At 36.9% G+C, this 14,326-nt stretch overlaps 1 protein-coding gene across 7 annotated transcripts in view; it reads left to right on the top strand.

The window, feature by feature from the left end:
* The window catches only part of GPM6A (glycoprotein M6A), a 321,002-nt gene that overhangs the window by 132,360 nt on the left and 174,316 nt on the right, over nucleotides 1-14,326 (top strand). For 2 of the 7 annotated variants that reach the window (XM_070756617.1, XM_070756612.1), the window contains exons 2-4: nucleotides 6,731-6,901; nucleotides 8,062-8,143; nucleotides 10,799-11,115. The exons of 1 other annotated variant lie outside the window; for it this stretch is intronic. In XM_070756617.1, the coding sequence (XP_070612718.1) occupies nucleotides 11,079-11,115 (37 nt within the window). In that variant the 5' untranslated portion in view covers nucleotides 6,731-6,901; nucleotides 8,062-8,143; nucleotides 10,799-11,078. The remainder of the gene's footprint in view (nucleotides 1-6,730; nucleotides 6,902-8,061; nucleotides 8,144-10,798; nucleotides 11,116-14,326) is intronic. 4 more of the 7 variants (XM_070756613.1, XM_070756615.1, XM_070756614.1 and 1 more) reach the window with 4 other exon arrangements.

The raw sequence follows: 14,326 nt of genomic DNA, 5'->3' as shown, positions 1-14,326 counted from the left end.
TCTGGAGACTAATCTGTTTGCGAAATGTCTAAGAAACCTGTATGATTAGCTTAAAGAATAGAAGGCTTAGGAGTGAATGATAGCTACCATATTTTTCAGTGTATAAGATGCACCTTTTTACTTCAAAAAAGTAAGTCAAAAACTGGATGTGTCTTATACACTGAATGTTGCATGGGTGGGGGAGTTGGGCAGCGGTCAGCAGTGGTGGCAGCAGCCTTTCCATATTCTGCAGCCGCTACTTTTCACACGATTTGGCAGCTGGCTACCACCACAGTCGCAAAAACATGAGAAAGCTACGGAGAAGCTGTTGCCGCCCCCATTCCTGCTTGAAGCCTGTGAGGAGTCACTGCCACCATTGCTGGCTGCAGGTTGCCAAATGCATTTTAATATTTAAAATTATCTTCTTTTTTTTAAAGAATCCAACTCCGAGTTGGAGCTGTCTTTGCACAATGACACCTATTCTGTCTTCATCCCAGTTAATCAAGTGATTATTTTGTTTTTAAAGAAAGCAAATGGTTTGTAGTGTAAACCATTAAAAAAAAACCCATTAGGAGTAGATCCTAACCCCAGGCCTTTATCTCACCTTCCGAAACATGTTCAAATGTAAAGCAAGGTGGTTCAGCCTGCCTGCCACGTAGACGCGGGATCGGTTATTTGCACAAAGCAGAAGGAGGCAAACTCCATGCACACAAGGCAGAAGGGGAGGGGAAAGATTCGACTGTAAACTTTTTTAAAAAATAATAGAGCGTTACCACACAGGAGGTATCTTTTTCCATCCCACAAACACTTCTAGGCAGATTATTGCACCTTCTTCCTTTTCCCCATCCGTCATGCAGGCATGCCAAGATGAGTTGCTGGTTAGTTGGTGGCAGCAAATAGGTTGGCTTTCTCCTCTGCAGACTTATTGAGCTTGCTGGTTGCTGTCCCAAAGCCCAACCCCACCAGCAGAGAGCTCCTGGATGCTGGGGAATGGCAAAACTGCCTCCGTTTTTGCTAAAAAAACAGGCTGTTTTTCACCTGCAGTTTTTTTTTCCAAAAATGGGGGTGGAGGAAGGGTCTGGGGACCCTGCAGGCAGCTCTTGGGGACTAGGGAATGGCAAAAATCCCTCTATTTTTGTAAAAAACAGGACATTTTTCACCTGGTTTTTTTGAAAAAATGAAGTGAGGGATGGGTCTGGGGATCCTGCAGACAGCTGTTAGGGACTGGGGAAGGCAAACATTCCTCAATTCTTGTGAAAAAAAAATGGGTGAAAATCAGCCCGTTTTTCACAAAAATGGGGCTGTTTTTGCCTTCTAATTACCCCATCTACCATGACTAGAGGAGGAATTCTGGGAGTTGAAGCCCACTAATCTTAACCCTGCTGTTCTGTTTAAGAAAAGTAACAAATCTTCTGTTCCCGGGTCACCCTGACCCGGACCGAAAACTCTTCATTTGCAGTGCTTATGTTTGGTCAATTTGAATACTTTTTTCACTTGGAAAGTAGTCTGAACATTTCTGCACACAATGATATGAAAATTGAACTGAAGAAATTAATCCTTATTGGTTTATTTTGCACATAAATATGCCTCCCCCCCGTTTTTGTGAATTTTCTTTAGGTTTATTGATAATTATGCCTGCAAAATACATTCTATTTTACTAAAGTTGGTATGGGATTGGTAGCTTGAACATTTCTGAACATAATGATATGAAAATTGAACTGGAAAAATTGATGCATATTGGTTTATTTTGTTGATGAAATGCACACACCCCCGTTTTTTTTAAATAGTCTTCACTTTATGGATAGTTTTTCTAGCAAAATACATTCTATTTTACTAAAGTTGGTGTGGGATTGGTAGCTTGAACATTTCTGAACATAATGATATGAAAATTGAACTGGAAAAATTGATGCATATTGGTTTATTTTGCACATAAATGTATGCCTCCCCCCGTGTTCAATTATTTCAATTTATATAAAAATTATGCTGTTAATTTCAAACTTACATACTTTTTTTTAGTAAAATGGATTTGTTTCATAAAATTAGTTCTCTGGCTACAATGTGGTTGATTTTCAAAAGGATATTCCAAATATTTCTAGACAAATATGTATAAACAGTGACAATAATGGCACATAGCAAGGCCGGGGGGTGGGGAGTGGCCCTTTTGTGGCAAAAATAAACCAATAAGAACCATTTTTTTCAGTTCATTTATATTTTTCTTATATTCAGAAATGTTCAATTTAGTATATCAAACCTTTTGGGGGAAAATTCCTTAGGGATTTGTAGCCTTAAAAATAGAAATTGACACGAAATTAAAAAAGGATGGGGGGAGGGGCTTTTTGATCAAAATAAAAATATAAGTCTCAATTTTTCCAGTTCAATTTTCATATCATTATGTTCATAAATGTTCAAACTAGTTTTCCAGTTGAAAAAGTTTTCAAAAAGATCAAATTCAAGTACCTAAAAAAATTATTTTTGGTCCGGTCATATACGAACAGAAACAGACTCGAAGTTATGATTTTTTTTGCCCAGAAAACAATTAGCCACCACCCCAAAAATATTTTTTGATGATCAGCATTGTTAAATTGAGTAAATGAATGCCTAAGATTTTAAAGAATATTTCGGATTTGGAGCATAAAAAAATAAAAAGTGAAAATGGTTGCAAGCAGCCGGGGAGGGGGCTTATTTCTGATATTAAAAAACCAATAAGAATCATTTTTTCAGTTCCTTTATATTTTTCTTATATGCAGAAATGTTCAAGCTACCAATCCCACACCAACTTTAGTAAAATAGAATGCATTTTGCAAGCAAAACTATCCATAAATTGAAAAAAAAATCACAAAAACGGGGGGGGCGTGCATTATATCCACAAAATAAACCAATAAGATTTACTTTTTTCATTTCAATTTTCATATCATTGTGTGCAGAAATGTTCAGACTACTTTCCAAGTGAAAAAAGCTTTCAAAAAGACCAAACATAAGCACTGCAAATGAAGAGTTTTCGGTCCGAGTCAGGGTGACCCGGGAACAGAAGATTTGTAACTTTTTTTGCCCAGCAAAAACTAAGCCCCCCACCCCCCCCAAAAAAATTCTCATAGAGAGAACCCCTGAAATGATGAAAAGTCATGAAATTTCAAGTTTCAGATATGCAGGGAAAATTTTTTACAGGGACTCAAACCTGGCTTCGGGTCGCATACGACCCGAACAGAACAGCAGGGTAGCTGTCAAGTTTGAAGACTCCTGTGTTGGGTGTTAGGGGTGCAAGGGTCTTCAAACCTGGCAGGTTTAAGGCTTGTGGACTTCAACTCCCACTCCTGAGATAGCATGACTGGTGGAGGAATTCTGGGAGTTGAAATCCACAAGTCTTGAAACTATGAAGTTTGAAGTTTGTAAAAAGTATATTTGGTTTTAAAAAGTATTCTGCTACACTGGTATTTTATTAAACAATATAATACTACACCATTTGGTTCGGAATACTTTTTCCCTTGTTTTCCTCCTCTAAAATGTAGGTGCGGCTTATATACCGGTGCGTCTTATACACCGAAAAATACAGTATTTCCCAGTACTTAAGGCTGATACAGAGAAGACTGGATCAATTTATTGTCCAAAGCACTTGAGAAGCTTGAGTTTTTTGATGGAAACTCAACAACCTGGAACTAAGAAGAAATTTCTTGACAGTAAGAACAATTAGTCAGTGGAACAGATGGCTTCCTTGAGTTGTGGGTGCTCCATCCCTGGAAGTTTTTATGAAAAGATTGGACTACTATTTGTCTGGGATGGAGTAAGGACTGATGGTTGAACAAGAAGACCACCAAGGTCTGGACATATGATTCTAAAAAAATATAAGAACCAGTATTCTTAAAATACACAGGTATTTTAAAGATATAACTTTGCAAGAAAGCTAGTGAAACTTGTAATATTATTACGAAGGTTATCCGGAAAGTAAGATTACAAGTAGTGTTGGGTGAACCGAACCTGCACAATTTGGGTGCGTACCAAATTTTTTGGTGTTTGGCATGCCGGACCCGAACCCGAATTTTTTTTTTAAATGTGTGCTTTAGTTCGGTGTTCATGCCGAACACCACGAAAGCCACTGCCAGGCTGTCATCTGCTGAGAAGAGGAGGAGGAGCCGGGCGCCGGTGGCGGCAGAGGAAGGCGAACACCAGGGAGCTATCAGCTGGGAGGGAGGCTGGGAGGGAGGCACAAAAGGAGCTGGGGAATCCCACGAAGAGATTCCGGGGGCGGAGCTTTGACATCACGTATACCGGCAGGTTGCTAAGATGCCAAAGTGATCACTTCCTGGATTCCATGTAATCCAGGAATTGATCACTTTGGCGTCCTTAGCAACCTGCCGGTATACGTGACGTCAAAGCTCCACCCCTGGAATCTCTTTGTAGGAGGGATTCCCCAGCTCGTTCAAAGGGAGGTCTTTTCATGTTTTTTTTTTATTTTTACGAAAAAGAATGCCACAGCGGCGCTGCAAGCAAAGGGAGGTTTTTTCATGTAAAAATAAAAGTTTTTATTTTCACGTGAAAGGACCTCCCTTTGCTTGCGCCGCCGCTGCGGCGTCCTTTTTTGTATTTTTTTTTTAAAAAAAAATTATATGAAAAGATCTCCCTTTGAAGGAGCTGGGAATCCCTCCCACAAAGAGATTCCAGGGGCGGAGCTTTGGCGCCATGAACCGTTTGGGTTTGGGTTTGGGTTTGGTCGAATTTTGTGCGAAGTTCATCCGAACCTTTCGAACCCAAACACCGTTGGGTTTGCCCATCACTAATTACAAGGCATGTGGCTCTTACAGGGAATGTTCATGTCTTCGGAGAGGGGCGGCATACAAATCCAAATAATAAATAAATAAAAATAAATAAGTTGATATTACTATCATGTAGCGGGAAGCCAGCAGCAGAGAATGAGCAGTACCAATGGTCAGTAGATCATCGACTGGCAGAGTGATGAAGGTTAGAGATGAGCATCCTCCTTCCATTTTCTTCCAAGTGCGCCACTGCATTGATTAAGGTTTTCTCTCTGGAGTATGGTTATAAGACCAAGTTTCATCTCCTGTTACTACAGTTGAGAAAAGCCTCACCTTCAATCTTGAAGTGGTTAAGAAATTCTCATGCGGCATTGACTGTCGATTTTGTGCACTTTAGTAAGCATCTTGGGCACCCATTGCAGCAGTGTTCATGCCCTTAGCATTCAGGTAGCATATTACAGCAAGCACTTCGCACGTGGTGGGAAACTGAATGAGGACACTCATCTCTAATCTTCACCACAATGCCAGTCAATGATCCACTGACCACTGGCACTGCTCACTCTCTTCTGCTGGCTTCCCGCTTACATGATAGTAATGCCAACTTCCCCTGTGAACATTCCCCGCAAGAGCTACATGCCTTGTAGCCTTACTTTCCAGATAGCCCTCGTAGATAAAGTGGTATACTATACTACAAAACTTGTATACGTGTGTATTTTATACAAGCCATCTTGCAATTCTAGATAACTTTCATTGCACAAGCAAACTAAATCAAAGTCAAAGATTAAGTAACCTTTAGGCAATATCAGAATGTATATTTAGGTGATGTCAGAATATAAACATGCATGGTTTTTACAGTGTATCTACAATAAGGGAATTGTAAATAGTCGCAATTCACTAATGCTGACTTGCATGTATGAATTGTGTTAGTTTGCAAATCTTTTTAACCCTCCCAGGAGTAGTTCATCCAGAAGGCTGTTATGAAGTAATTTTTAATTTTTGCTGCCTTTAGCTTTCCCTTTCATGTTTCTTTTCTCTTTGTGAGATTTATATGAATGAAAAAGAAGGAAGGGTAGGAGTTTATATGCTAAAGTCTAGAGACTTTAATGGTCTACATAGGTAGAAACCAATTGTGATTCAATCTAGCAAATAGAATTGTTATAGTCACCACCACCCCCAGGTTTGGAGAATGGACATTTCAGGCCCTGGAGAGCATCACATTTCCCTGCACATATCTGATTCAACATTTGGAGGTTATCATGGACTCATGGTTCGTGCTGGAAGAGCAGGTTGCAGCCTTGACTGTGGGTCCTTTATAGAAGCCATTTTATATGCTGATTGTACCCATTCCTGGGGTAGGAGCCCTTGCATACAGTCACCTGTGCCTTAGTTATTTGAATTACTGGAATTTGAATTACTGGAATGTCTCTTTGAAAGCCCTACATGGGACAGTACATAATTGGAATAAGTTTTGCTGCTTATCCTGCTAGGTTAGATAAGATGGGTGCACTCTTGGACTCTTCCCTTAAATGTTGCCTTGTGATGGGATCTTGGAGATATAAATTCTCTGAATCTTTTAAAAGAAAAAAAAGTATTTATCACACAATTTACAAAGGAAAATTTAGTAACGTGGATCCATGCTACCTTGGTGGATCCATATTTTGAAATGTTTTGAAAAAATAAATGCTATCTTTCATATTTTATATATTCTTTACTACTTTCATTTAAATTTCAGATGATTCAGGGTTCCTTTTTTGAAATAAGACTGGAATCTCTTGAGATAATTGTGGTAATGTGGTATTAACATTTCAAGTATTCAGCAATATCCCTCGGAAACCCTTGGGCTAGCTTTTTTTTTCAAGTGTACTCTTAAAGTTTGGCTTAATTTTGTTGTTTTTTTATGTGTTCTGAAAAATTGTAAGAATGTGCCTTTTTATTTGTCTATCTTTCAATATTTGATTTTTTTAATTGGTATTGATTTCAGAATATGTTTTATTATATTACAGACATGAAAACGCATAAAGAGAAATGGCTTTGTATGGTCAATTCATCCTACAGCTTACATCATTTTTTAAAATAGAAAGTAGATAGTCCCCATCTATGTTTTCCCCAAAGTCTAGATTTTTGGGCTTCACTTAATAATTCGTGAAAGCTTGCAGGAAACATTTTTTAAATAGGTAAGTAGCATTTTGTTCCTAATACTTTGTCTTGAAATGAAAATATGTCAGGAAATTCTTGAGGAAGTTAACCGTTTGGCCTAGTGGTGTAGGCACCAGGCTAGAAACAAGGAGTCTGGGAATTGTACCTAGTGATAATCTTCTCTATTAAGGCTGGTTGGGTGACTTGAACCAGTTGCTCTCTCTCACAGTTCATAACATTTTGCTCAGGCAATCAGTTGGTTGATCAATTCATCTCACAACCAATGGATCAATATTCAAACGATGTTAGAAAGAAAGAAAAATTTCTAGAGGAAGTACTACTTACAGTTAAACAGGACTCCAGATGTCAAATTTCTTTTAAGATATACTTAGAGTTAAGAATTAATATAATGATACTATATTGTTATTACATTAATATAATATAATATCTCCGACAACAACTTCTGATGAAAATGGGATTGTAAGTAACCCAAAGAAGCTGTTGTTTTTGTTTTTTGTGTTGTAATTAATAAAATAAATATTCTTTTTAAAAAATAATTAATATAATGAAACAATCAGATTCCTCCAGTTTATTAGCTGGGTTGATTTTTGTGATTTAGTCAAAAGTATTGATGGAGAGAGAACCGTATAATATTTAAACATGCAGTTTAGGTCTCTGCATTCTGATTGTAGACCACTATGTCAGTATGTCAGTTCTGTGACACATTTGAATCAAGGCTTACTAATATGGTTGATTGATTCTGCACAGTATCTGGCTGTTATCAGTACTTGGATGAAGATGAAATGGTTACAGTTCATTTCAGACAAGAATTAGGCTGTACTGGAAAGTTCAGTGAACTAAATAATTGCACTGAATAGGCAAGTTTTCAGCATTTCTTTTAATTCCTGCCCTCCCTCTTTTGTCCCAGTTAAATGAAAGTTTATTTAACTATTGTGGCATAATGCATTTTAATACATTTGAAATAAGTTTATTATCTTTTGCTTTAAGCAAGATGAAATCTTTGATTTATAGTTCTGGGTAGAAGCCTTATTAAATATTTCTTTATGTTTTGCAACCCATTCTCTCCCCAGAATGTCAATATTTTGCACTATTTATATTCAAGTAAAACCATATAAAAAGAAGCCAAAGAGCAGTTGCTACCCTAGTATCTCTTTTGTTTCTTATCCCTAATTTACAGATGGAAAAGAAACATCAGTCCTCTCCCTTAGGAAGGGAAACTGGTGTAGAGAAACAACAAGTACCTTCATGGTCTTACCTCTGTAAGTTGAAACTCTGGTTGCATATATTTTCATCAACCAATACTTGCCAATGTGGGGTTATAATTATTTGTGCTTGAATTCACAGGGTTGAAATGGATATTTGTTAGATGAAAATGTATATTCACTTTTATTATATTTATCTGCAGTTCCCAGCATTCATTCTTCATTTAGTGCAGTGCCACCACACACTTATACAGTAGCTACATAGTACAATAGCTATAATAAAGTAGAAAGTAAATTTGAGATAAACTATTAGACTGATATTCATATTTTCAAAGGTCTTTGAGATAATCTTCATGACAAGCAGGCAAGAAAAAAACCTGTTCCATGACCAAATGCCATATTGCAGTGATGGTGAATCTTTTTTGGTTGCATGCCAAAAAGGGGGCTACCTTTGAAAAGTGTTCGGAATCTTCAGATCGTGCAGAATGGAGCTGCGAGATCAGTCATGGGCTTTCCCAAATATGCTCATTTTACACCAACACTCTGCAGTCTGCATTGGTTGCCGATCAGTTTCCGGTCACAATTCAAAGTTTTGGTTATGACCTATAAAGCCCTTCATGGCACCGGACCAGATTATCTCAGGGACCGCCTTCTGCTGCATGAATCCCAGCGACCAGTTAGGTCCCACAGGGTGGGCTTTTCCGGGTCCTGTCAACTAAACAATGTTGTTTGGCGGGACTCGGGGAAGAACCTTCTCTGTGGCGGCCCCAGCCCTTTGGAACCAACTCCCCCCAGAGATTAGAATTGCCCCCACCCTCCTTGCTTTTAGTAAGCTTCTTAAAACCCACCTCTGCCATCAGGTATGGGGGAACTGAGATATTCTTTTCCCCTAGGCCTTACAATTTACGCATGGTATGTTTATATGTATGTTTGGTTTTATAATAAGGTTTTTTTTAGTTGTTTAGTTGTTACATGCTGTTTTTTATCACTGTTGTTAGCCTCCCCGAGTCTGCGGAGAGGGGCGGCATACAAATCCAATTAATAATAATAATAATAATAATAATAATAATAATAATAATAATGCCTACTAGCACGCGAACATGTGCACATGCCAGTTCCCTCCATCCATGCATGCGCACCCCACACTTTCTCCTTCACATTGCCACAACCCTGTGCATGCGCAAAGGCATCACTGAAGCTTGGGATGGTAAAAAAATGCGCAAACGGGCAAACTGCAAGTTCAGAAAAAAAGAATTCCAGTTTGCCCAATGGACCATTTTTTACACTCTGGAGCTTCAGAAAGCTTTCCTGGAGCCTCTAGAGGGTGAAATGGTGTTCCCCAGAGCTGAAAATCAGCTGGTCAGCATGCACATGCATGCTGAAGCTGACATAGGGCAACACCTTGTATACCTTCTGATATGTGCCATAGGTTCACCATTACTGCCATATTGTAACCTGCCTTTACATTCTGTCAATACATTACTACACTCTTATTTGTCTATCAAAGTGTATTTAATGTTGCATAACTAATCGCTGTTAGCTCCTTTATACTTTAACTGAAGATGATCTATGTCTAAGAAATGCGGGCTTGTAAAGATAAATTCACTCTTTATTTAGCATTGAATTTAATTTGGTGTCAAATCTCATTATAGAAGCTGTACTCACAGAAGCATGAGCATTTTTATAGAAAGCTACTGATATAATCTTCTTTGCTCCCCATAAGAAATAATATAAAAAGCTTATAGTATAAACCACTTTTTAATATATCAAAACAGGTCCTTACTATGTTTTTGAAATGATAATGATCCCTAATAAATAGAAACAGTAGAATAGAAATTTAAATATATAGAGGGTACCTATCATAGGTTTTCCCTATGATAGAATGTCAGAGTAATTCTGTTACTCAATGACATAAGGTACAGAAATGCAAATTACCTCCAAACTGCAGTATTCCATAATTTGCATTCAAAATCTAATTTCAGAGTCTTTCAAAGGAGTGGCTGTTTCTATAAGATACTTAACCTCCGTATTTCCTCCATAGTTCATACCATCAGAGCTCCTTTTCTTACAACATATTGAAGTAAGCCCTATTTTTGCCAATTTAGTAACTACGATTCCAAGGATACCCCATTTTTTTTTTGTATCATGTAAGAAGTATAAATCATTTGATAATGGGAAGCATAGCTAACTCAAAAATTGTATTTTTCACATCTAGACTATGTTTGGGAATTAATAATTTATTTTAAGACGTATTGGTCAAACATTTAACAAATCAAACTAGAATTGTGCTCAGTATGTGAGTGCACATACAAAAATCTTTCCAAAATATTTTGCAGTCTTTTAGAATAGAGATTTATATTTACAAGTATTTTTTTATTTTAAATGTGTAATAGATCACCATTAATGAAAATTAGTATTCAGTATTAATAGTGTGGGAGAAATAAGCATTGCAGTATTGCAGCATCTAAAGCTACAGGCATTTGGGCTTTCCCATTTTGGTAGCAAATAGGGGGAATTATAGATTCCCAGTTCCTTCATGTTAGGGAGACACCCCTCCATCTGTTCACAGTGCAGGCTGTTTCCAATTTAAAGCACAGATTTCAATGCAAACATCAATTTATTCCCCTGTTTTATATGCAAAGTGAGCCTTAGGAATCACAGTGTTACTGCTACCGGGACCCCAACCAAATTCTCCCTTCCCCAAATTCGCAGGCTTTTCATTTGAATACCTGCTTACAGTGGTGTACAATGGACAGCTTTGAGAAGAAAAATTGATAATCTTCATGGAAGAGTAATTTGAATGAAATTGCACTTGACAGCCTGTCTCCAAGCAAGCAAGGAGAGTGAGAGGAGCCTTTGCTAAGCTCCAAAGACTTGCCTAAAACCAGTGCACTTGGAGCTTCCCAGGGAAAATAAATTCACAGCTTCCTCAGCATAGGAAGGAAGCTTTTGATTCAACCTGTGCCACAGTTTTTAGTGAAGAAAGGTAGCCATGGAAGAAAATATGGAAGAGGGACAGACACAAAAAGGTATTGTGATAGCTGTTTGAGCTCTGTTTTTTAATGAGTCATGTAATATTTCTGCATTTGCTCTTGCTATTCCTGCCTTAATGTGTAAATTGTGCATAGATGATTAGGAAGATGCTTTTTTCTTCCATTTGTGGTTTGTGCAACAAGATAGATGGTTAACATTTTGCCAGATTGTTTTCAACATTTACAGATTGAAGGAATTTACAATATCATCTTATATATAAAATAATTCATGCGGTGAGCATTTTAATCTGTACTGTTTCCCAGACCAGTCTTTGTTAACCTTCATTTATTTTGCGTTTTCACGCTTGTCTAGCTGGGTCAAGGGATCCCAGGGTGAATTAAGAGAGAGCCACTCACACACACATTTGTAGCTAGCTGCATTCAGAATCCAACAAAGTGACCATTATTTACACCTCTGAATGGGTTTCCTTTCCAAGATAAACAAAGAGTCTGCATATATTTGGTAAATTTCTGGTAGAGCTGTCTTAATTTCTTTCCCTCCCTCTCTCCTTTCCTTTCACTGTCTGTTGAGAAGGCTTTGTTATGTGGTGAAAAAAATGTTGTAAATGCTGAAAGATTGCAGGTTGACGATTTCCCCCAATTGGATTATGCACAATGAATCTTTTTGTTCCTGAATAAAATAGTCTGCCAACTGTGTTCCCGTTTTATTTTGTGTGCAATTTCTCATGAGCATTGTATGTAGCTGAAATGTGCCACCATTTACATGGCATACTATGCTTATTGCTTTGTATATCAGGTGATAATTCTGCGTTTTTCTCTTTTTAATTCTGCCTACCCCCATCCCCTTCATAATCTTGTGCTATTACATCAGTGCATTTTGTGTTGCCTGGGCATTGTGGGATTCCTTAGACATATTAAAGAGCACATTTGGAATATCCAATGCACTAGTAATGGGAATATATTTAAGCCCAATATGATTTGGTTTAACAGCATAACAGATATTACAACCCATTTCAAAAGATTGCTTTAGGAACTACTTAAAACAGTTCAGTATTTCAGAACCCTAATATAACAGTGGCTTCCATGTTTTGATTTTTAGCTCCATGTTAGTCTTCTTGCTGCATGTAGATGTCATGATTTTCCTTTACAGTTGATCCACTAAGATTGCATTTATTCCTTCAGTGTTTACCTACTCTCTGATCAGTGTATTGCTGATACACTGTCGTCATTTCTTTCAGCAATGTGATTTTTTGGTTCACCTTTGTGTTTCCAAGTGTCAATTTGTTTTTCAAAATCTATTTGTAATTCTAAAGCATAAACATATGCAATTACTTTTTTTTTTAACATTTAACAGCAACACGTGTACATGAAATTTCATGAAAAATCAGAAACAGAACATAGTGTATGAGTATTTGTGTGGGTAGTAAATGCCATTGTCTGAGATCATTCTGTTATATTGTAAAATATCATATACATGTTTTTCTGCCCAATATTACAATTACTCATTCTTCAAAACATATTCCGAACATGTAATATAAAAGTAGTATAAATCCCAATTGAGAATATTCTTAGGGGGAGCAGACCCTGAAAATATTTACAATTAGCAAGGCATATACCAAGTAATGGCGGCTATAGACAAAGATAAGTCCTTATTCAAATAATAGGTAATTGAAATAATCAATGGTTATTCTACATACTGGGATGCCTCAGTTAAGACTTTTCCCACACAAAATTTGCCATGCGTGAAAGCCTTTTTCTCTGTATATGAACCCAGCTGTGATCACTGACATTGGAAAAATACTTTTGATTTTGTTTTAGCTGATCAGCAGGGTAAGATGACCATTAATCTAGCATTGTTTGAAGAGCAGGGTGGGAAAATTAGGAGCATAAACATTATGATCTGAACTGGGAAGATGTTCCTATGGCAAACATAGGCTACGAAGCTTTGGAATCTAAAAATAATCCTTTGCCTCAGAAGAGGCAATAATCTTGAACACTTGTCTTTGTAAGGAATTCTTATATCAGTATGTACAAGATATATGCATCATTTTTTTAGCCTGCATATTTTTTTGTGGTTTGACTAGATCATTTTGTTGTTTTTCATAGAAACATTGCTATTGATGAGAGAATCATAAAGGCTGTCAGAAAATGCTTCCATATCCACTGAAATTATTTGTTTTCTCCCTTCTCCTTTGCAAACTGCTCTATATGGCATCCTCCATTCTTTACATCATCAGAATGTTTTGAACTTCCACTTCATAAGATAGCAAACTGATCTCAAGCTGCTATCAGTGTGTGTGTGTGTGTGTGTGTGTGTGTGTGTATACACTTTACAGTTGAGACAGGTGCCTCTCTATTTCTTAAAAAAATATTTAATAATTGGGTCCATTGCAATAAAATATTAGTTTAAAATGGTAATATGGTAGAGGAGAACTTCATTATCCATAGTGCCATTATACAAGGTGTCATTTTCTATGGTTGTTATATTCCAAATGATAGAATCACTTGTAAAATGATAATTATTTTGAAGGGTTCATTGTTTCCCCATTATTTGCTGATGTAAGGCAGAAAATGAACCACTGTAAATCATCATCATCACCATCATGGCCATTAAAATTCTAATATGGGTGTTAGTGGGACACACATACACTCATATAAATATCTATAAGCAATAGTATAAGCCGCTCTGAATCTTCGGAGAGGGGCGGCATACAAATCTAAATAATAATAATAATAATAATAATAATAATAATAATAATAATAATATATTGTACTTATTCAACCAACAATTTGACTAAATCATAATCCAGATCCTAAATTAATCATGACTAAGAATTCATTGGTTGAGTCAGTCTATCACATGGGGAATAATCATTCAGATATTATTTATATTCCAATATTATTTATAAAGCATGATAATACAAAAATAACTAAATATAAAGCATGATAATACAAAATAATCAATGCAAGTGCTACAAAAATCTTAAATGATACAAGCATTCTTTTCTAAAGGTATTTTATAGTATGAATTAATTACTTTGGAATTTGGAGCTTCAAGCTCAAATCAATAGGCAAAAATCATTTAAGAACAATAAAGTAATCCCTCGCTACTTCGTGATTCATCTTTTGCGGATTCGCTACTTCACAGGTTTTCAAAGGGGGCTTAAATCCATTAAATCCATTGACAATTTTAAATCCATTAAAATTCATAAAATTCTTCTACAGCACTACTGTAATCTTTTAAAGA

Source organism: Erythrolamprus reginae, chromosome 7, assembly GCF_031021105.1.
Source record: "Erythrolamprus reginae isolate rEryReg1 chromosome 7, rEryReg1.hap1, whole genome shotgun sequence".
NCBI lineage: Eukaryota > Metazoa > Chordata > Lepidosauria > Squamata > Dipsadidae > Erythrolamprus > Erythrolamprus reginae.
The sequence above is the reverse complement of the archived record's forward strand: the minus strand, read 5'-3'. Positions and strand labels throughout refer to the sequence as shown.